We start from the raw sequence: 23,290 nt of genomic DNA, 5'->3' as shown, positions 1-23,290 counted from the left end.
AGCTTTAGGGAAACTAAGCTTGCAGTTGCTGTGAGTGTCAGTGCTGCTGCTGGCTCAGTATCCATGGAAACTTGATTTCCCATCTTGCTGCAGGAATTAATTGAAGATCCCAATCCACTTGCTCAGGGAATCACCATGACATTAACTCACATCCCACTATAAAACTCACTTTAATATCTCAGACTTTCTTTTCATCAGAACAAAAGGTTCAATTAGCTTTCACAAACTTAAAAAAAAAAAAAACAAACCAACCAAAAAAAGGCCATGTAAATCTTTACTGCCTCAAAACCAGGGCAGAGAACATAAGAGCTACATCTTGGAGATCTACATCTTTCAAACTGAACTTGCCAAAAACGTCAATAACAGGAGAGGGTCCCGAGTCAGGAACGCTCTATACAAATCTCATGTCCAACATCATATAGTTACCTCTATTTTTCACCTATGCGAGTAGCTGTTATTATCTTGTGGGAAAAATTCACTGTCCGTACTTTAGTATCAGAACATAACTTCGTCTTCCACAGCACGTTCTTAAGATACACCGTGCAAAGCTTCAAAAAGAATGAGCCAAAAGGGACTTTTGCTAGGGAATATTGTTTCCAGACTTCTCTTTGAAGACTTTTCAATCATTACAAACATAAGCATGTGAAGTTCCTGCAAGGTCTGCCTCTGGATCAAACATCTCTGATTATCTACCTTTGAACTTTCTTTCCTCTTATTTCCTGTTGAATTCCCTAGTTGCTGCCACCATTCCCTTTCTTTTTTCCTGATCCCCAAATCATCTTATCTGCTCTGCAATCTTTTCTGTTAGGACACTGATTTTCTCCATTTTCTTCTCTCTGATACTTTGTATTTAGCACCTGGTCATTTTGTAACCATGACAACTACATCATGATATCAGCAAACAATCTCACTATTATCTGAGGAACTCAATCTCATTAAATGCCAGCTTGTACTGATGTTTAGTGTCCTTTACCCAGGGGACAAGTTTTGTTTGGAGTTTTCTATGTTTTATATGTCAGCCAGGAAAGGCCAATCTCTTATGTTAACCGGTATCCTTCATACAATTGTCCTCCATCTTTCGTTTCCATTCTTGACACACTGACCCTCCCACAAATGTGGACCACTGAAGGAATGTTACCACAGGAAAGGTGGCGAGGACGTTATCATAGACCGAGCATAGTCTTTGGATTAGATCAAAGCAGTTATGTTGTGTTGCTCTGTTACATCTCCAACACTGACAGTTTATAAACAATTGGTCTCAAACTGTTAATTCCAGGTGCTGCAAAAACTGCATATACTTGTTACAGAACAGTTTTGGATTTGTGGACATATCTAAACACCACTGTTTTCTCTGAATGGCAAATGCAGGCAGGGGAAAAGTGAAAGTAATATTTTGAACTGACTTGGTAGTAACTCAAGACATATTAGATAAATAGTTAGGAGGATGAAGAAATACCATATACCAGTGCAAGACTGCTGAAGTACAAGGACACCAGTACTCTTAAAGGAAATAATTTCCCCTTCTAGCTGGACTTACAAATTACATGTTGTGTTGTATTGTTACTCACCACCAAGGCTGAGAAATCCATCTGTGTTTAATCACAATAACAATTCTATGAAATCCTGCGTTATGTAGAGAACAATGCATCCGTAGAGTACTACACGCATGCTGGACCAGGTCTGTAGCTCAGACCAGGAAATGTTGCTTCTAGAATTTTTGCATTTTCCAGGTGAATAGAGAAGGGAGGAAAGGGCAATAGTTGTTGTCTTGGATTTTTTTTTATGCTTTACCATAGTAATTTCAGTTACAATGTATGCTATGAAACAAATCAAATACTTGAACTGAAATCTAAAAAACACATTAATTATAGACATGTTGCAACAATGAATCCTACAAGCTAGCAATTATGCTGTTACAGACTCCTGTCTTGGAGACACACCTTCAGCTCTTGCAATGAAAATAGGTCAAGTCACTTTTTCTTACTCTCAGAAAAAGGAAGCCCAAGGAATTGATTTTTATAGAATACAAGAAATTGACAACACATCCTCTTGTACTTGTTAAGTAAGAGGAAACACAATGTGCCTATATTGAACTCACTCTGTTAACGTTCCCATTTGCACTTCCTTTTATTTCTAGACATTCAACTTCAGTGGTACGTGAACGGGAGTTTTTTTTGCATTGCATTCAATAAACATTAAATTCTTTGACAAAAAAAAAAGTCACAGACATATTAGCTACCTAATCTCCCACCCTACCTCTTCAGTAAGTTATTGTTCCTGAACACATATTTTTTTCCTTTCATTTCTCAAGGTTGATCTGTGACAAAAATTTCAAACTAAAGCACAATCTTGCTTCAAAGAAAATTTGAAGGCAAAAATTACTTCCAAGTATTGAAAGATAAACCAATGCTTAAGTATATAGTAAGCTAAAATTCACAATCTTCCAATAGGAAAAGTCTCACAGTAGTTAAAATAGTCATAGACTTACAGAATTTTCTTCATCTTGATTGTAAAAGCTGAGGAAAGGAGTGTGATTGTAATAACACACAAACACATCACTAGAGGCAAGGTTCCCCTCCCACTTCACGACTCAAATAGCCCAAATCTGGACTGTATCCCTATCTTGATTTTGGATTTGCTTAAACTGTTCTATTACTGAATGCTATGAATTTTTATTGGAAGCTGAGCAAGAACTTTAAAATCAGCATGACTAAAAACTCATTGCTGCTTCCTCATTAATATGCCAGAAGGACTGTCTGACATTTCTATGGAATGTCTGTGCTCTTGGGGACTGATGATTCAGTGCAAAGCTGTTTGGAATTTCTACAGAAGTTCAGCCCTCCTCCTTTCTCAAATGGCTTAATTTTACCAATCTGTCAAGTAAAGCTAAAAATAATGAGTTTGTGTGCAATTACAAGGGGAAGGATGGAAATTTCACTGCACAGTGTATTAGGTAACTCATTAGAAAGCAGAAACTGCATTTGCAAAAGCACTGTGAAATATATCTCTCATGTTTAATTAATTTTTTTTCTGCAGTTAGAAAAACAAACCAGGCTAAAGTTTTAAGGTGTATAGTAATACACAAACTAAAGGAGGATGTAATTAAGATTTCTGTGAGGTCAATTTGATGAAAAGTGTTCCTTGGCTTGTCAGTTTTATGAAAGATAAGGAAAAAAGTGATTAGGGCTAGCAATTCACAAATTCAATGGTCATTTCCATGGGAGCCTGCTAGCCCAGGAGAAGAAGAAGCTTAGCCTCAAGAGATGCCAGTGATTCTAATAAACAGGTAAACTCAAAGTCCAAACCCGGTGCAGCTGCTCCTGTAATCATTCTGAACAGGTCAACTGTTGTTGGAGCAAGCTGGCTGAAACAGAAGAAAATCTGCTTCCTTCACAAAGACATCCACAGAGTTGGAAGGATGGCAGTAGGGGTTGAACTAGATGATCTTTATGGGTCCTTCTAACTCAATCCAATCTATGATTCTTTGACTCATTGCATTGGCAGGAAAAACTGACAGCAAAGGGGTAAAAAGAGAAAGGCTCCACCTACACAGGAGTCTACTTTGGGGAGGAAAAAAAACGCTAAGCTGAATTTCAAAGCCAAAAAGGATTTCAACTCAATCCGAAACAGAGACTCAGTCCATTACTATTGCTATGAAGTTCCAGCTAGAGACTACAGTTGATCAACTTCAGACTTCTGTTACCAAAACACCAAATATAAAGATGCCACTAGAACCCTGCTAGCTGACTTCCTCTCTTATCCCAGCCACTACAACTGCTAGCTCCCAACTATCCACTTTACCTGATAGCTGAGTCTGTGGAAGAACAACTCTTACTGGTAGCTACAGAAAATTCTTCTCACAGCCCATTTTTACCTTTTAATTTCGCACACCCTCTGCCTGTTGTCAGTACCACAGGTTTTCCAGTAAGTAAGCTGAGTTCCTGCTACCTGGCTCTGCTAGACAATTTTTATTTCCTGATCACTCTAATGTTTCATGCCTAGGTATAGTAGCTATGTAGTATTGATTAAACATTTGTGCTTCTGCACACAGACCGCGAAAAAGATATTCACCATTGTCTAACTTTGCACATATGAATGCTTTCCAACCTCTGTCCTCCCCAAAAGTTATTTGCAATTACAATTCAGGTACGTCTCCAAGATGCTTAACAGCAACAGTATTCTGCAAGAACAAAAAGACCACCTAACAAATACATTTGTGATATGTATCCAAGTCCTCAGTTAACAGCTGGGAAGTGACACAACCTGAAAGTGAGGAACATTTATGTTCCTGTATAATGCCAGGACAAACCAGATTCCCAAAATTTGCCTTATTTTTACATAGCAGAAATAGCAGGACTTTGTGTTCATTTTCATATATTTATTCATTCAACAGTGGAGAGGGGGAAAGGCAGAAGACTAAACACATAAGATATGAAGATCAACTAAAATGATTTAGGAGCACAATTTGAAAAGATTACAAAACAGTATTTTTAAAATAATATCCACAGGCATCAGTAGCAAGAAACTGGGGCATGAGGGGGGAGAAAGGTATGTAAACTCACTAGCAAAGAACAAAAAGCCATACCTTCAACTAATAAATCTACAAGCCTATTCTGATGACACATATAGATTTAAATTCAAAGTATCTGAGACATTTATCTCAGTCAAAAGAAACTGGAAATAAAAAGTGAATAACGTCCAGAACCTTTCTCCCCCACCCACATCAATAACTAAACCTTACCACAGCAATCTTTTCTTTAGAGGTGCCATCATAGACTTGTGATCAGTTGTTCCTGGGAGTACCACTTACCAGAGAGACTCACATGAGACAGTAGCAAGAAGTAGTGTTCAAAATTTAGTCGTTAGATGATGCCTTTTTGGTCTCATCAGCAATCTTCAGCAAGTTGATACAGCCTAAATAGACATAGTAAAATGAGCTTTTCCAAATACTCTCTAACCCAAAGAGAAGAGCTGTCTTTCCATGTGTATGACCCTGATACGTCAGAAGGGAACTTAGCCAGGAAAGCCACTTCTAGTGGAAATGTCAAAATAATTTGGAAGAGAAATAAGGACTACTTGCCACCCTGTGGAATGAGAGCACATCTGCATTGATGAAACTTTTTGTATTATACTCTGGATAGAAATGGAAGATAAGCAATGGGCCCTTTAAAATAGGCACTTCAAAAAAGAGACGGTTAAAAGATACCTAAGAAAAGTCTGGGTATTAAAGGAAGCACAACACAAGACTTAGGTTTTGTACATTTAAGTCATGATACTGCAGCAAGTGACCAAACTTAATGACTACAAAAATTAGCGACAGAATTTCAACAACTCCTCCTCTTAGGAAAACTCCAATAACCTAGTCATTTAACACCACTTCAGCACATGGGTAAAAAGGTGACGGTGTCATAATGAGGCGTTTTCCAATGTGTGCTACCCTCTGATCATCAAATAAACTGAGCAGTATCAGAGACAGGAGACTGCACTAGCTGTACCAATTCAGTTTGCGTTGGCCTTTTCTCTGCTTTCCCTTTTCCGGGGTAAAAGCCTTCCTGTGCTACAATGGCTCCAGGCATCAGTTACCATATTCTTGTGGTAAATACAGAATGGTCACAACAGCCAGCTTTTACAAAAATTAAACTATTAAATGCCACTTAATTCTATTTAATTCAATATATCCATCGCCCCAAATAAGCAAGCGATAGCAGCAATGTTATAATTTCCATTCAGTTGCTAGATTCCCCAACAGAACCTAGGAAAAAGGAAAAGCTTGGAAAAAAAAAAATCTGTGCTTTAGTTTTGGCTAAATTTACATCAGCACACTTCCTATAAAACCAACATTGAATGTTGACAGTAGAGAGCCTTTATATCAGCTCTGTACAGGCAGAGATAAATATACTACATACAACACTCAGCCACAAAAGCCCATTCCTACCTCCCTCAATAATAAGTTAATTTCTTATAACTCTTTATATCATTGCTAAATGTTTTGTAGAATACACTACATACTACTTGGGATGGGCCATGTGAGGGCAATCCACAACTCATACTTGAAATTTAGCACCTGCCCAAAAGCACTGTGTTGGTTTACCTAAGGCTGATCATATGATGGGGAAATAGAAACATACTGAATATATTTTATTCTTCTTGTTTTTTCCCCCTGAAGTCTGACATTGAAAAATCCCTAGGACTATTCTAGATTCTGTTTATTTTTCCTACAGAAACTTCCTGGTATGTCCTGGATCCTCCTTCAGTCTGCGAGTCTCCATCTATGCTGTTGCAAATAAAAGAATTTCTCAACATTGGAAACTCATACTGTTACATTATGTTCTAACATCAGCTTTTCCATGTAAGAATGTCAAAATCCCATGGACCCATATTATCCTGTATGGTTAACAAATACGAAAAGTCAAGTTCATTTTGTGAAATGTGTGCACCATTAACTGACTTAAAAAAAAAAAACAAAAACAAAAAATCAAAAAAAACCAAAAAACCAACCAAATCTGTGTCAGTTCTTCAGAATGCTAACTCTCTGTTGCCATGGTCACCAATTACCATAGCAACATTAGATACATCTATATTTTTAGACTAATATTGCTTCTCTTTTCAGAGAAATCAGACCCAACTGAAAGAAAATACTCATCCTTACCAGGAAATACTACTAAAATTCAGAGATTAAAGTATTGCAATTGGTTAATTGCAAAATCTGGCAGGGGGAAGAGGGCTGCAGGGAGTAGGGGAATCACAAACATTGCCATTTTAAGAGCTGCTTCCTACAGCTAGAAAATGGTTTGAATATACAACAAAAATTCAAAAGTGAGGATAGTTATTCTGTAATGCTATTGTCTCAGCAAGCGTCACTGGAGAGTGGCTCAATTAGAATGCCCAGAATAGCCTTTTCAGTCAGAGGTTAATAGCAGTATTATTTCCTATTTTTCCATTAGAGTTTGTTTTCCTCCTCACCCCCAAGGAGGACCTTCACTCATACCTAGGAAATATTGCTGTTCAACTGCCATAATTGAACTGTTATGAGACATGTCTCTGCTCTCTCATGTTCAGTGGTTTTATGTTATGCTTATACCCTCTAGTGGACAAAAAATAATTCACAACCCTCCTAGTGCCGTACTGCCTTTAGATCAGCACTGTGCTAATGGGGTCTTGGATGTTAAAATGCTGAGTCAAACCCAAGCATCTCTAATTTGAGATTCATTTCAGAAATAATCTAAGAGAGGAGTCAGAAATGATGAGTTCATTAATGCAGTGCTTTCCCAAATAAGGCAGCAACACAAACACAGAAAGTTTATATTCAATACTAGGTTTGACAATCAGGAAAATTTCTCTTCATTTTATAATTTTAGTCAAATTTTTTGAATTCTTTCTTTTTTGTAACTTACTAAGCATTACTTGTCATAAAAAATTAGTTCCTTGGTATGTAAATTTTTATATGCTTGCCATCCAGACTAACTTTCCTCCCAAACTTACTACAAAGACCATGATTGAATGCCTTACCTTTGTAAGTCAGTATAGCAATGCATTTCCACTGCTGCCAGAAATGCTTTAGTGTTTTACATAGTCTCAGACAGTTACATATTACAGAAGACTTGAGCTTTTGCTCCTTTCGTGTTCACTTATTTTTGCATTATTCCCATAAATGTTACTTTTAACATTATCTGGTTAAACGCTGACAGAATGCTCCTGTCCAAAGGGTCTGCAGTAAGCACATTTCAGCCAGAATCCACTGGAAAAAAAGGGAAATTTGTCAAACTACGCTATTTGCAATAGATGCTTACATTCCACCTGGGAATCTAGCCTTAGGCCTTGATGTACCAGTTACATGTATCAATCTAGGTCACAGGTTTAAATGAAAAAAGCTAAATTACAGCTCTAACACAGTATTTTTCAAGTCTCCACAGTCAGTAAAATGGAAGTCAGCCCTTGCTTAATAAAGAGTAAACAAAAAACATAACCAATTCACAGAAGAACAGGAGCTCTGAAAGAGAGCAAAAAAATAACAGCCTGCAAGGGGCTTTAGGCAGAGATTTTAGGCATATAAATAGCAATGACCTAAATCTACCTGCAAAGTTGCAATAAGACCAAAAAAACACCATTTTGCCACTGTTTCTTTTCACTTTGTATGATTTTAATTCCTGTTATCAGAAATAGAGCACTGGACATTCTGACATTGAATTGTGGGATTCTACAGATAATTGCGTGTATGAGCATAGCTAAGTCCAGCATTGGTTCACCCAAAAATGCAGGCTTTGACAGGGGACAAAGAGTAGAATTTTCCAGGCAAACACATCCTCTGAAGCTTCCTGCTAGTGCTCCAGTGTAACACATCTACAAAAGTGACGAGAGATACTTGATATTCATCTGGTCCTCCCTGCAGATCAGTTGCCTGCTGAGGTAAAAGTAAAACTTTATTGCTCTGAAGGGATGAAAGTTTAAAGAATCTTAATGTATGTAGCTCAAGCCCAGTTTGAAAGGGACGGGGAGGAGGGGGGAAGCAAAGGGGGAAGAAAGGAGGGAGACAGACAGACAGAGACTGTCTTCAAGTGAGAAATCAGGCTCAAAAAAGAAATCAAACTCTCATCTGTAGAATGCACAGTTTAAGTGTTGCTTGAGGCTCAGAAAGTTAGCAGTATTTATTGGACAACTCTGCAACATACACAGCTCATTTTCTACTCTAATGCTATCTATCTATCTATCTATCTATCTATCTATCAGGAAAGGTTCTTAGCTGCTATGCAGTTATTGTCTCCATTTACTGTTAAAACCAACTGTTTTCACAATTTACTCTGCATACCTCAAGATCTTTTTTGAGGCCTCTAGGCTTCTTTACACTACCGATAAAGAACATAAGAATGAGTTATGTTTATAGTGTCTTACAACAGAGCCAAATTCCAGATAAAAAGTGACCAGGAAACATTTCTCCTCAGTAACACTAAAACACATTCCCATACAGCATATGCATTTCTGCACATATGATCAGCTCTTAAACATTAAACTCAGCAGATTCCAGACCAGAAACAGCACACAGGAACTGGCAGTGGGTGGCTCTGACTGAGTTGAGAGGTTGAACCAGATGACCCTCAGAGGCTCCTTCCAACTCTGACACCTCTATGGTTCTACAAGCTCATGTAACTTTGAAGTGCTTTCCTGGTTTTTCACATCTCTGACTTTGCAAGACAACTCACAAAGCAGCACCACAAGATGCTTCAGTCAAACAGCACATTGCAAATTCCTAGTGGCTAAAGCAAGAAAAGCTATAGTACAGACCAGTTACATAGAGATGTCATTCAGCATCTGCCCAGCAAGCAGTAATATGACAATACAGTGTCCCCATTAGAATACAACTTTTCCCCCCAGATTTCTCTCTTAGGGAGCAATCCACACTTTCCAGCATTATATGCAACTTTGGAAGACAGAAAGGAAACAGCTCAATTCAGCTGCTCTCAAACACACAATGACACTTCACAGTTAACTTGTGAACCTCCTTAATACAATGCTCTGTGTAGATCAGAGAACCAGCACAGTTCTCCATAGATATCTTACTTTTCTCCTAAGGCACTAAATTTCCTGCTGATTAAGATGGCACAGAATAAATAACCATTTCTGGAAAGTTGTGGTTCTCGTGCTTTCCAAGGAAGTATATTGTGAGGGAGTCATACTTCCAAGAGCGATGTATAAAAAAAAGCCCAGCACTGCAAAAGTACTATGAATGGAAATCAATTCACTAAAATGAGGGAAGGTGAAACTTCCCCAGAACACGCTTTGCAATTTTAAGATCACCAGCACCCCTCTCTATATATACACTCAACCTACCAAGGAAATCATTCTAGTCTAAAGGAAATCAGTCCCAGAAATGCAAAGCTGGAGAATCACAAACTCCATTTTAAAAAAGTAGGTAACAATGATGTTTAGGTAAAGCGTAAAGGTTTAAAACCTGACAGTCGTCTCCCCTGTTTTTTCATATTTCTTACCCACCACGGAGGATTACTGCCAAACAAGAAAACATTTTCCCTTTTATGAAACAAATCATTAAGTTTCTCACACAGGAAACCACATTTCAGTATTTTCTTTTCCAACAGCAGAGCACTGACTTGTACTACTACAAAATATGAAAGTAAAACATTTCTTTTCAAAAGGCAGTCATGGCTTCAGCTTTGTATGTCATGGTACAAGTATTTTAAGATAACCTTTAGGCACACGAAGTTTGACACACACATACCACCCTCTTCAGCCCCCACCTTCAAGTATCATTTTCTGTTACTGTACTTCTCTCTATGGCCAGGCAGATTAGGAGAAGGCTCTAAACATTTACCAAACACAACAGGGTTCTACTGCTAGGTGAAGATTTAACCATTTGCTTACTTGCATGATGAAGCCCACAGATGATACTGAAAAGAAACTACATTCCAGCATTTCCTGCTGAAAACACCGAACAGCAGCTGATAAAAGCATTTATCAAAACAGCACATTCAGTGTTCTCATTTACAAGAGAATTTCTATGCAAGACAGTGCATCCAATGCAGAATTATATCTAGAAACTCACTAAGAGGTCACGTGGGTGGTGGTAGATCTGCAGTGGCTTTGATCAAGCAAAGCACAATCTAGCAGTCACATGTGTACTAGAAGAAGAAAACAGTATCCATGCTAAGACATTGGTCTTGCTCTGGGTAAGTTCTGCTGCTTGACATCATCAGCTTCATATCACACACTAGATAGTCCCACACTAGATAGACTCTACTGTAGACTCCCCTCTTGCAACCAAAAGCCAATTCCCCTGTATAAAGAAAACTCAGAGTAAAACTGACCCGTATTTACCCACAAGCTAACAACATCAAGCATCAATGCTAAGTAAAAGCTACTTAGCACAGGCCCCAGTTCAGGAAGACAAAGATAAATCTAAATACCAGAACTGAATCTTCAGACATTCTTCCTGTGCGTCAAAGCAGAAAAGCCATTACAAATAAATGAATTCTAGAAAAGATTCTGGAAAGTTGCTCTGTGGAAACCCAGTAATCGTAGACTATCGTAGTGCATGCACAAGGCAAAGGCAAGAAGAACAGCACAAGGGGAGACTTGGCTTCCAAATCAAGTCCCTCAAAATGATTTATATAAATAATTTGCTATGCACAATTTTAATTTTGAAAAAAAAAATCAAGAAACATAGTCATAGACATACTTGGTACATAGAGAACAATGGTTCTCTCTTGCTCAGTACAGTAAAGTCTAGGATAGCAATTCCTCACAACTGGATCTTCCACATAACCATGAAAGAATTTATCTGTTGTCTGGAGAGAGGAATTTCCTTTGGAACCAGAAAATATTCCAGCTTCAGGACATGCATTTGCATGTGCAAGTAAGACATGAATATGAAGTTTGCTAATAAACCAAAAAAGAACAAAACAATTGGGTTTTTTTAATGAAACTCAGAACCAAATCAAGGATTTTCTACTGGCTTCTGGATAAGGCCTTGTGGATAATTTAGGACAAATATTTCTGACAAGACACAAGTTTCTAATATGGATTGTAAAGTTTAAATTTTTAAAAGCTACAAAAAATAGTAAACCAAACTTAATTGGCTTCCTGAAATAACTGGTGAATTCAACAGCAAACAATTTGCCACCAAGATAATGGAAAACAGGAAAAAAATTCAGTCCTAATCTTCAACTTTATAAACTTTTGAAAGGCTATTCCCTAGGACATAAATACTTGTGGAGCATTAGCTGCAGAATTGCTTCTATACCTTGTCAATACCAAAATACCGGGCTCTGTGAAGAATTCACTGTGTTTTCAGAAATGTGACAGCAAGTCACATTTGCATCCCAAAAGTATGGGCTGCAAACACTTGCATGTAGGAGCCAGGTTCCTTTGATAACTAATTTCAGTGAAAATTAACACCATCAAGTATTCATTCAGACATCCATATCTATAATGGTGCACCTTCTTTATAGATCTTGATAACAAGAACCCTACTCTTAAATTTTCGTAGGCTCAGCTGGCACGTGTACAGGGGGGTCTCACCTTAACAACGCTCAAGAGTCTAGTGTGGCCCGTCATTATGCAAATTTTCTTCTAGCACTACAATTTCCCTCCCAAAATACATATTCTACATTCCTTGTAGTTTTCTGTCCCAAGCATTAAGTATTGCTCGAATCTCAGGACACTGATAAGCATGGCATATGTCAGACAGAAAATCTGTGCAAGGGCTGCAGCAGGATATAGCAAGAGGACAGATTAATCGGTATTCACCAGTACTGTGCCCTAGTGCCCGCTTTTTATCCGCCATAAACGAAATCCTGAAGTTAGAGGGACTCAACTGTTAATAAATCAACTGTTTCAGTTCTTATGTCTGGAGGATTGACTCTCCTAAAGCTGAAAGGTGAGGGCTTCTGAAATTTACAAGTATGTCCGCAGACTATTTTGAGACAGATTTTCCCCAGACATCTGCTAGAATAAAAGAATTTGTCTGAAGTAACAAGCAACACAATGACATGAGTTCAACCACTAAAGGGCAAAGCCAGTATGCTTGCCATGGAACTGCATGAGACTCGCCTCATTCTGATGATCTCAGAGGAGTCAAAGTGAGCATTAGAACCTGAAATAAAATTCAAGCAGTTTCAAAGAGCCAAAATCTCAGAGATGCCAAACTTTCCTTCTCAACTGTAACTCCTACCTACCCCATCATATAATGTGCATGTAATAGCACATTCCCTTTATCAGCTTTTCCAATTATCTCCCTTCCAGAGAAAATAATCACCTTCCAGAAAAAATAAAATGAAACCAAATCTCTTCATCTTCCAGTATGAGTAGTGGGAATCTAGCATATACCTCCCATGAGCCAGTCCTTTATGTTCAAAAGCACTCAGCATACATCACTTCAGTCACTTTCTCAAAGGCAATGGACATATCAGGGATGGTCCATTATTAAGCAATATGACTCATGGTGGGCACTTTGTAACAACACACAGCTGCAGGAGAATACCCAGAGCAAGATAAGACATTTTAGAGCCACCCACCCTATGGAACTCCAGTGTCTAGCATTTTTCCAGCTTCTGTGCAATGGATGTCTCTAACCCTAGTCAGTTTTTCCAGCAAAGATTCTCAACTAGAGTTATACAGTGGAAATTCCAAAGCAACTGGCTATGTACAGACATATCAGCATTCCCTCCAACAGAGAGATGAAAAGGAGAAAATTCCTGAGGATTTGTATCCTCTACTCTGCTTTCTGAATCCCAGCCTCCCCCTTGCCTTGGAATGAGCTCTGTAAAGCAGTATCGGTTATGTACAAGAATCTCAGCTCCCTTCCTTTGGAGAGTTTCCCCATAAAAGCGAAAGGCAAATCCCAGGACAGAGACAGGTGCTGAGGGGCGCAGGTCGCCTTAGGATGACTCGCCAGAAGCAAGAGAGCCAGCAGCTTTCTTCTTAGGGCGGGCTTTTACACTTCTCACTGGAAGCTGAGGAGAAATAAAGAGGCATCTTAGGCTAGTTCTGATGTGTAACAGAAAGATGCAAGAATGCAGAGTGAAAAATAAGACAAAACAACTACAACATGACCCTATTAATGTCATCTGTTGTCTCAAAATGGTCTATTTAACCACATTTTAATTTTTTTTACAATAAACAAATCACTCAACGTATCCATCAAATAGCAACCAGGAAAAGGCATTCTAAAACAAGGTATGTACAGTAGTAAAATCAAAGCCAGCTGTCCAAACAAAAAGTTAAACACAAATATTTCTGACTGGTAGCATTCACGTAACATTTCACTGCTCTAACTTTTCTGCTTCTTAACTTCCAGCGCAATTCTCTGAAAGCCGTAGAAACATCCTGAACTAATTTGCACACTTTACTTCTGTGTCTTTCATTCTAGATATCGGTGATGCATTCAGCCCTGGCTGGCAATCTCAGAGATCTCAGTCAAAGACCTCCTACAAGTCCTGCATCTGACTCAAAGATCCAACAATCTGAGCATAAATACCAATACACCTGCAAAGGGCTTAATCAGTACTTCTGTACTCACAACAAACAGCACAGAAGAGTTCTTTCTGTCTTTTCATAATTTCACTTTGAAAAGTCCTCACTAAGAAGCTTCCACTCAAATTTTGAGCCTCTTGTTTCCCTGTTCCTGTCTAATACAGAAGACAGGAATGAAGAGTGGACAACTCAGAAATAAGCCATAGAAAGATCCTAGGTTAAATTAAAACACATCTTTGGACAGAGATGTCCGATTTTTTCCGTTGGAAAAAAATCAAAAGCCACCTGTTCCTGGTCCTGGGAAATGGTTCTACACAAGCAGTGGGTTTGAACCAGGTGAACTCAAAGAACACCTCCAACCTCAATTATTCTCTGAGTCTATTACAAAGAGCTCTTAAGCACAAGCAAAGGTTTCCTGTACACTATAAAATCAGGTTAACAGTACAACTTAAAATCATGCCTGAAGCAATTACTTTCCTTCAAACTATTTAATATTTAGCCTGAATAGCTTGACAATGTGAGTCAGTTATATAGCATTCTTTATCTTAGATAAAAATAATAACATTAGAAGTCCAAGTTGAATCAAGCAAATAGGACCCCAACTTCATAAAAAGGGAGAAGCATTTTATCATGTGCAAATCAAACTGTAAGAAACAGTCAAGCAAGTGTCAAAACCTGGAAAGCAGCACCTCAAAAAGCATTTTCTACAAAACACACCTGAAAACATCTGAAAAAAACGATTGCTAAGCTCAAGTGATTCTTGGACACAACTGCATTTACTTTCATGTATGGTTTATTTTAATAATAAGAAATCAGGCATCTCATGTCCCATCTGAATGGCTGTAAATACCTTGGATCATCATGTGAACATAAGGAGACAACTGAGCAATCACTAGTTACTCAAACTTCGAGAACAAACTCCAGGAATGGGGTAGCTGGGGACTGGTGTGATTTCCCATACCTAATGTGTAAAAGTCAAGGGAGGCCTAAGAGGGCATACAACTGCTGCATTTAGATTAAGAGAAAACGGCCGTCCCAGGGAAAAATGTCACTATTATGTATTCAGACTGTAGCAGACAGGAGAGGATAATGTCAACGAATATCTATCAGGCATGATAGATATTTTTATCAACAGGCATGATAAAAATGCAAAAGCTAGAGACAAGTACAGCAAGTAGACAAGTCCTCTGATGTAGGACTCAACTAGAAAAGACAGTCCAACAAAATTTATATATACAGCTTCTAAATGCTGAGACTATAATGCTAGAGCCTTCTGACCAAGCTCACAAATCAGTGTCAGTGCTGGAAATTATCTATACACCAACTCACTTCAGCTTTCATCACCTTTTTAGGAGTTTTGAGACTCTGGGTACGTTTAGGAAGTTTGTCTCCTGCATCTTCATCTGATGGGTCTGTTCTAGTATCTGAAGGGGACCGATGTGCCACACTGCTCTCCTCTCCTGAGGAGTAACAGGAAGCTAAGGAACAAGAACAAAAGCTTTAGCAAATACTTTTAAAGAATCTCATGAGGTTTAAAATGGCCCACCCTCAAGGAACACATGACAGAGAGACCATCTTGAATAATGATTATGGGATAAGTATGGGATAAGTACAGAGATGTATATTAAATGAGAAGGCTCTAGGGAAGACAATGCAACTTCTCCCAGATAATTTACAGTCTGGTACTCCTTTCTGAGACCCAAGGCTCAGGGAAGCCCTCCTGGCTCACAATCCCATACAATGGCCCAGCAGGTGCTCTGTACCTGAGTCTTCAATAGTTTCCAGAAGACTCGAACCAGAGGGGTGCAGCTGTGGATCACGGTTTTGTATATGCACAGTATCTTCATCTCGGATCAGAGTGAGATCCTGCATGCTGAAACTTCGAAGCTTCTCAGACAAAACTCCCTGGCCCTAAGAGGACATAAAATTAGGATGAAAGGCACCTCACCAAGACCTCACATGGAATTATTCATTCAGAAGAGGAGCAAAGGTGCCCTATTCCCCACTAGGGTACTCTGAAAAAAACAGAGAAGGGAAAACAACAAGTAAGAGGTTAAAGCAAAATCCACTCCATTCCCCCTCTACTTTTTCTAAGTCAAAGGATGGAATTATCTGTAGGGTGAACTGGAAGGAAGGAAAAGTAGGTTGCTGGCAAACAAGTACTAGTATCCCTAAGAGACCCACAGCACCTAACTGCTGGTACACAAAAATAAACTGCTGGTGAATTCATGAATATTACAGAAGGCACTGCATTACCTTTGCAGCTGCAGTAACTGCTGCATTGGCAGCAAGGTTTAACCCTCTCTTGCCAACTCGCATCATGGTTTCGTAGCTCTTGTCACAAGCCTGAGTAATGTATTCATCAATTTCCTAGGAATACAACACAGAACATGGCATTAAGTTGTTCATTACAAACATCATCAAAGTTTCCCCATCGTCACCCTTAAAAACACAAAGCTCATCTGGACACTCTTTTTTCAGAATACTAGCATCAGGTGTCATTGATCACATAACTTGAGTTTCTCTGCTAATTACAGAAAACATGTAAATGCAGCTTTAAAATACAGTACACTATTTCCAAATTATAACTACTGAAACAAAGCAGTTGCTTATACCAACAATGTGAAAAAACAGACAGGCTACAGAACATGCTCCTCCTATCGTGATTCAAGAGGCTTAACTACCGACAGTGACTGTAAGGGCTCATGACACTGGGTTAGCCAAACATGCTTTCTAAGCATTAGGCAAACTATTGGCTACACTGCAATCCTCAGTAAGCTGCAGTATGACATCATTGTCAGACACAGAATCATTCTACATTCACTAAGGTCAGCACAAGCAAGATTCACTGATTTCTGTTTTTATTGTGGCATAACTGAATTAGAAGTCAGTCAGGTCCCACACAGGTCAGTCATCTTCCAACAACAAGCAAGTACCTTCTCCTTATTGGAGAGCGTTGGGTGCACAAACTTCCTGTAGAGGACACTGGAGCCCTTGGTGTAAGGGGAGAGCAGCCAAATCACAAATGCAATTTTCAGCTCGAAATAAAAGGGAAACCTGAGAGAAAGAGGAAAAAAAAAAAAAAAAGAAGAAGAAAGAGAAAGATGGAGAACTGGAATCAAGATCAGCACAGAGACAGATGGAGATAACTAGCAAAGAGCAGCACAGGCAGAAACAGTGTAGGTAAGGTAAAGGCTCAGAAACAAGAGAATCAATTATTCAGGTCAGAACAGCAGAACCCTTTTTAGAATCCTAGGACATACCTTCTTCGAGTATCATTTAGTCTTTCATCCATAGCCATGAAAACTCCATAAACAGGGCATCTCTCAGCCCTGCAAACACACCAAATTACAATCTCATAGCTACTCTCATAATTCTGAAGTTTCTTCAGAGAGCATCCACCGGATGTTAACATCACATTAGTTTCCCTTCTCAATTTCCAAAATTTTCAACTATGTATCTCAGTAATGTCACATTGCTGCTAAAGCTGATGGCTGTTTCTGAAACTTCCAACAGGTATTCCTCAGATAAGACACAAAAGCAGGGCCAGTGTAAATGAAAAAGAGCAGGCAGAACTTATGCCTGACCTCTCCAACCCTTATCCAATATAGTCTGAGAAGATACAACAGCAGAGATTGAAACAAGTGAATGCAAATTCTCTACCGACTCAATTAGTAGGAAGAAACTTCTGTTTTCAGAAGTCTTTTAGGTGAATAAGCTGAAGTTCTTATACTTTTTCGATCTTTATCTGCTTTTCAGATTTTATGCAGGTAGAAACAAAGCTGCTGAGCACTTTTGTAAGGCATGTATAGTACTTCATGATTCTTAAGAAGATGAAACTCTAGACTAACATTGTTTCAGAGATGTATGCAAAGATCAAACACTAAAGCAGTGAGGCAACTGAAGATACCTTGTTTCAAAGGTTCAGTTGAAGCCCTCTAACAATGACTTGTCATTTTTGGATGCTTCCATATTACCAAGCATGACACAGAGCACTGAATGAAGTAAGAATCTCCTTTCTTCTATTCCAGTCTGTCCCACCCTTCCTAGGGAAAGCAAACTTCATCATGCAAACCACTCACAGCACCGACATGCGTGTGATCTCTTGTTCTACATAAAAGGCTGTCAAAGCAAAATAGGTCCCTTCCTTCTACCATTTTTAAGGTGTCTTTTAGATTATCATTTTTCAAACTGTATCAGTTCACATTAACAGCTTCTCAAAAGTATTTCAAGTTATGAATGGATGAAGACCCTTTTACAGATACTGTGCATTTACCCTAACTTTGCAAGCAAAGGAGTTGAAACAGCTAAGATGGCAGCTGCTACCCACAGTATCTCAAAACCTGCTAACTCTTCACAGGGACTGAAAACTCCCAAAGGAGACAAGAGTTTATTTTCTTAGCATCCTAATACTTCTCCTCTCTGCTTAAAAAAAGGCAAAAAAACAAAACAAAGACACAGCAATAACAAAAAAAAAACCCACAACATGCCACTAAGGAACTCACCAAGAAAGAACAATGTCTGTGAGTGTTTCTGCAGTGGTGAAAAAGGCAAACACAATCCAGTACATCATCCACTTCACCTGCAAAAGAGCAGTCACTCAATGGACATACATCAGAACCAAGAAAAAAAGTAAAATGTCTTCTCAGTATAAATGACTCATCTCCACACACTCAGATGGATTCAAAAAGAAGGCATATATAATCTGTAATGGACACATACTAAACGGTACATTTTGGTCTGAGAAAACATGTAGGATTACTGTGCTCTAAATAAACACATACAGATACACTGATGAGAATGCATGCCCTGGAGCAACATTATGGTGCAACAGCGTTAAGGTCCCAAATGACCTATCCAAAAGGATTTATCCATTCACTTTAAGAAGTTGCATTCTTCCACATATCATGAATACCATAAAAAAATATATAAACACACATATGTAAAAGCTTAAGTTTCAGCTGCAGCCCTATATTTTCCTGATGTGAAGTTTTTCCTTAGGAAAAACCAAAAACAACAAACCAGGAAACATATTATTTTGTGCTAACATACTAGCAAGCATTCTTTGCCTTAATCATTATTCCCAGAAATCACACAAGTAATTCATTTTTCTTTTTCAATAAAGGCTCACTGAGAGAGGTAAAAGAGCAAAGAACAAGCCACATCAACCTAATCTTCTTGCCTAAAGTTTAGAGCAGATTCATGTACTATTATGACACATTTGGACACCTTTTCTCTATCTCTCTACTTCCTCACACACTTATCTGGGGCAGTATTTCTTTCAAAGCACAAAATAATTTCCCCCTAACAAACACAGATGCACGCTGCTGTTTTGGCAACTGGTTTCTCAGCTACAAGCCAAGAACTCATTCAGCTGACTCCTTAAGAGGAGTCAGCTGAATTCTAAGGGAAATTGCTAGTTTTCTATCCTGTTGAGAATTAAAAAAGAGCATAAGTAGCAGATAAATGAAGAGGACACCTCAATTAAAAGCAATTTAACACTCAGTGTCATGGAGAATGGGAAAAAAAGACTAAACTGAATCAGGGAAATGCCACATACTAAATCCATACATTAATCAATCTATTAAAATTACATGAACAATTATGTTCATATAATAATGACATGTTGACAATCCTTGTTACATCAAATACTATAAAAGCAAGTATTTCCCCAACCTTGCATGTGCTGGAAAATTTGGTCATTTGTTCTTGAAAGACCCTCCACAAGTTTCTCATAAAAGAAAATTAATCTGCCTCCAGCTGCTCTAACACAGTGAATGAGTTGTTAATAATACAAATTATTTCCACTTTACTGCAAACTCTCTTTTCAACAGAAAATAGCAAAACCTTGTATGGCTCTCTCCTGCCTTTTTTTTTTTTCTTGTATCATCAGTTTGGACAAGACCAGGTGTCATTCAGCTGATCTAAAGCAACTTTTTGAAAAGAACAATTAAGTCATCGGTGCAGCAACGTGAATCAGCTCTTGTATGAAGAAGTGTGTGAATAATGATAAATCTAAATTTGCAAAAAGGGATCCAAAAGGGTGAGAGATTTCAGAAAGCCTATACAAAACAAGTAAATCTTACTTCAGCATTAAGCGAAATGAATGCAATAATAGTAATAAAAACAATTAGCAAATACCTACATACATGTAACAAAACAAAGATTAAGGGCTTTTTTCAGAAAAAAAAATTCACTATTATAGCAGAACTCTTTGGTTTCCATAAGACTGCGCTAGTTATAGTGCTTTCCTTACAGGGCAAGGGTTTATGAAGTTTCTAAATAGTTTCTAACAGGTCTATACAAACACTTAAAGAAACAAAATCATCAGGGATAAAAATGAAGGGACTATTGAGGATTAACACTTGGTTAAAAAAAAGGAAACAAAGGATAAATGGCCACTTTTCACAATGAGGAAAGTTACCAGTGGAATCCCACAGGAATCAGTGTTGAGATCTGTGCTGCTCATCTTCATGAAACATCTGGAAAAGGCTGTGAATAGTGAGATGACAAACTGTGTAGAAGACACTTTTCTATCCAAAAGATTAGATAGAAGTTGATTAAAGAATTCAAAAAGGGATCCTGATTGATCTCCAGCTGACATTTTGTCTCTAAATGGGATTAAATACAAAGCAATGAATTTACAGTGTCTCCTTTTTCTTAGTGAAAACTACTGCATTTACATATATTAGCAGATGTCACTCAAAAGGGGTCACTGTAGAGAGCCTTAGTGTAAGCTTTGTGCTTATTTTTCACTCCACTAGCAGAATGCTCGGAGTATGAACTGAGAACAGAAAACATTGTTTTGGTACTGTTTAAATAAAATTCATGTTCACATCTTTGATATTGGACACAGGTCTCTTGCCTCTGTCTCCTACTGGCACCCTTCACCCTATGCCCTAAAGCCAAAGAAAGAAAAGAAGTATAGCTCCTAGACAAACTAGAAGGATCCTACTTCTAGTTTTAGAAGTCTCTGCAGATGACCAGAAACTAGAAGAGCAGAAAGCAGATGGGAAGAAGCCCTATTTTTTTCCTTATGACAGATTACAAACACCTTCCAAACCTGTGGGTTGAATGAGGCTGCATTTTTTTTTTTTTAATTTACTAAAAGAAGCCAGGAGTCATTTGCTGCTCACCCTGATGATGACCAGCTTCAGGCACACATTTAGTCTCCCCAGCTTGCACCAAGAACCTAAACAAATTCAGCAAATGCAAAAGCAAAACTGGAACGCAGACTTGACCAATGCTGAAGACATGTAAAAAGAAAGAAATTGTTTTTAGGACAATCTGAGCTACTAGAAGTAGTTTGCCACAACTGATCAAGGATTTATCCTGAATTTTTATCACGGTGGTAGAGAACAGTAAATTTGCACTGTACTCTGATGTCACTGATGAACTGTTTGTGGTAGCTTTGTATCAAGTCAAGCTTCAATACACCACTTAAGCACAGATACACCTCTAAGACCTTTCTCCACCACCAAACCCTAACCAATGCTGGTTCTTAAGCACTATGAGCAAGCAGTAGTACATAAAAGAGCTAGATTTGAAAATGGACAGAACAGCATTCAAGTTTTCTGCTGACTTTTCACATGAAGAACATTTTGAACAGATATTGCCCCTTCTGCTATGTTTTCTCCTGTCTTTCCACTTGTGTTGAAAAGGAAGAAGTGTTTCAAATGTAACTGAATTAGACAGATGACAGTCCAACATCTAACTGCCTATTTCTGATGCAGTCCCCTCAAAGAAAAATAATTAATATGCAAGTTTTAGCCGTTCAAATAAATTTTCTTGAACCACTCTGCTGCAGCAATCCAGACTAACTACTTCAGGAAACCAATACCATTGAATCACTAAACAAAACCCAAAAATTAGTGCCATACTTTTCCCACATCATAGGTCTTGTCTCAAGTGATCTACTTAGAACATCACTTGTGTAAGAAGGGAACACACTACCACAAAAAAACATCTGGTGTTGTAAATAAGGTAACTGCAGCAGGGGTGTAGACAGAGAGAGGGAAACCGTTCCAGAAGGGAAGGAGAATGAAGTTTTAACCAATATAAAACACTGATCTCAAGCAAAGTTGATAGGAAGCCACAAACCAAGCAGGATTATTCAACCCTTTGAAAAAAGAAAATAAAGGCAGTACTGAAAAAGCAGTAAAGAACACAAAGCAAGGATAAAGTTACAAGAAAGAACTTGTCCTGGACTTTCATATGCTTCCAGACTGCAATGTTACCCCCACTTTCCCTTCCTCACTCAGCATCGCCTGAGAAAATACTGCCCACATATACGGGTTGAAACCTCTCATTTCAGTAAGCACCCATCCTTGGCAGCTTTTCCAGAGACGACTGGAGCTGCTGCTCGGGCGGCCTGGCCGACCCCAGCCCCTGCGGAGCCGGAGTGCCATCGTCCCGGGGACAGGCCGGGGGCTTTCCTGGCGGACGCGAAGGACGAGGCGGGCGCTGCGCCGGCACGGTGAGCCCGTACTCACATATTCCTTAACGTTTTTCGTCTTCACGGCCTTGTAGGAGGAGTATGCGGGGTAAAGGGTGCCGAAGATCAGCCTACGAGAAGAACAGAACCCCTCAGCGCCTCGCGGCGCCCTGCACCGTCCCCGGCCGCAGTGGCGGGCACTCCCCCTGGGATGCCGGTGCCGGCGTGATGCCGGTCTTCGGGCGGGGCTCAGCCGCCCTCACCGCGGCACCGCCCGTGGGCCGCAGCAGCCCGCGCGAACCCGCCCGCCTGCGGCCGCAGCCGCCCGCGAGAGTGCTCGGCCCCCCGCCGCCCCTTCCCGGGCGTAGGGTCCCGCGGGGCAGCACTGACGCCACCGCCAGAGCCCCGCTCTGGGCCGCGGCCCTCGAGGGACCACCGAGGAAAGGCCCCGCGCAACGGCCCACACCTCCCCGCGCCCCGGCCGCACGCACTCACACCACGAGGCGGGAGATTATCCAGGAGACCATGGCGGCACCGGGCGCGGCTCAGGACAGAGCAGCGGCGGGAGGCGGCTCTTAAGGACAGGTTCCTGCAGCAAGCGCAGCTCCGCCCCGTGTGCTCGCATGGGAGGAGCCGACGCGGCGGAGGGAGAGGCCGTAAGGCCCTCAGCATCCAGCCGCGCTGCGGAACCGCGCGAGTCGTGCGGCCCGCCCCCCGCGGGGGGAAAGCCCCGCGTTCGCTCGCACCAGGTCGGGAGGTGCGGCGGGAACCCGGGAACGGAGCTACGCCAGCAGAACGGCAGCAGCGAGGTAGACAAGTGGCGTTGTTGGAACGATGGCAGAGAAGCAACATGCGCAACGTAATGAAAATTAC

The 23,290-nt window shown here is 39.8% G+C and overlaps 1 protein-coding gene across 2 annotated transcripts; it reads right to left on the bottom strand.

Annotated features, from left to right (window-relative positions):
- Positions 1–8,048: 8,048 nt before the first annotated feature.
- Positions 8,049–23,019, bottom strand: REEP2 (receptor accessory protein 2). 2 transcript variants are annotated; one of them, XM_084215637.1, is made up of 8 exons: positions 22,913–23,019; positions 22,476–22,548; positions 18,489–18,565; positions 16,920–17,040; positions 16,240–16,353; positions 15,747–15,894; positions 15,313–15,461; positions 8,049–13,463 (listed from the first exon to the last, which is right to left on the bottom strand). In XM_084215637.1, the coding sequence occupies exons 1-8, from the start codon at positions 22,942–22,944 to the stop codon at positions 13,389–13,391; spliced, it is 789 nt and encodes a 262-aa protein (XP_084071763.1). In that variant the 5' UTR covers positions 22,945–23,019; the 3' UTR covers positions 8,049–13,388. The 2 variants fall into 2 exon arrangements, with proteins under 2 accessions (XP_084071763.1, XP_084071764.1); XM_084215638.1 differs by having other exon boundaries at positions 15,328–15,461.
- Positions 23,020–23,290: the final 271 nt, after the last annotated feature.

The sequence above is a fragment of the Fringilla coelebs genome (assembly GCF_963513975.1).
Source record: "Fringilla coelebs genome assembly, chromosome: 15".
Lineage (NCBI taxonomy): Eukaryota > Metazoa > Chordata > Aves > Passeriformes > Fringillidae > Fringilla > Fringilla coelebs.
This window is presented reverse-complemented; position numbering and strand designations above follow the sequence as displayed.

What these genes read in the sequence shown, in the direction of transcription:
- REEP2 (XM_084215637.1), bottom strand. Translation starts at nt 22,944, where the DNA reads ATGGTCTCCTGGATAATCTCCCGCCTCGTGGT. An exon ending in ATAATCTCCCGCCTCGTGGT is followed by an intron (nt 22,549 to 22,912) that starts GTGAGTGCGTGC and finishes TTCTTCTCGTAG; the next exon opens with GCTGATCTTCGGCACCCTTT. An exon ending in AAAAGGTGATGAAAGCTGAA is followed by an intron (nt 13,464 to 15,312) that starts GTGAGTTGGTGT and finishes ATTTCTCCTCAG; the next exon opens with CTTCCAGTGAGAAGTGTAAA.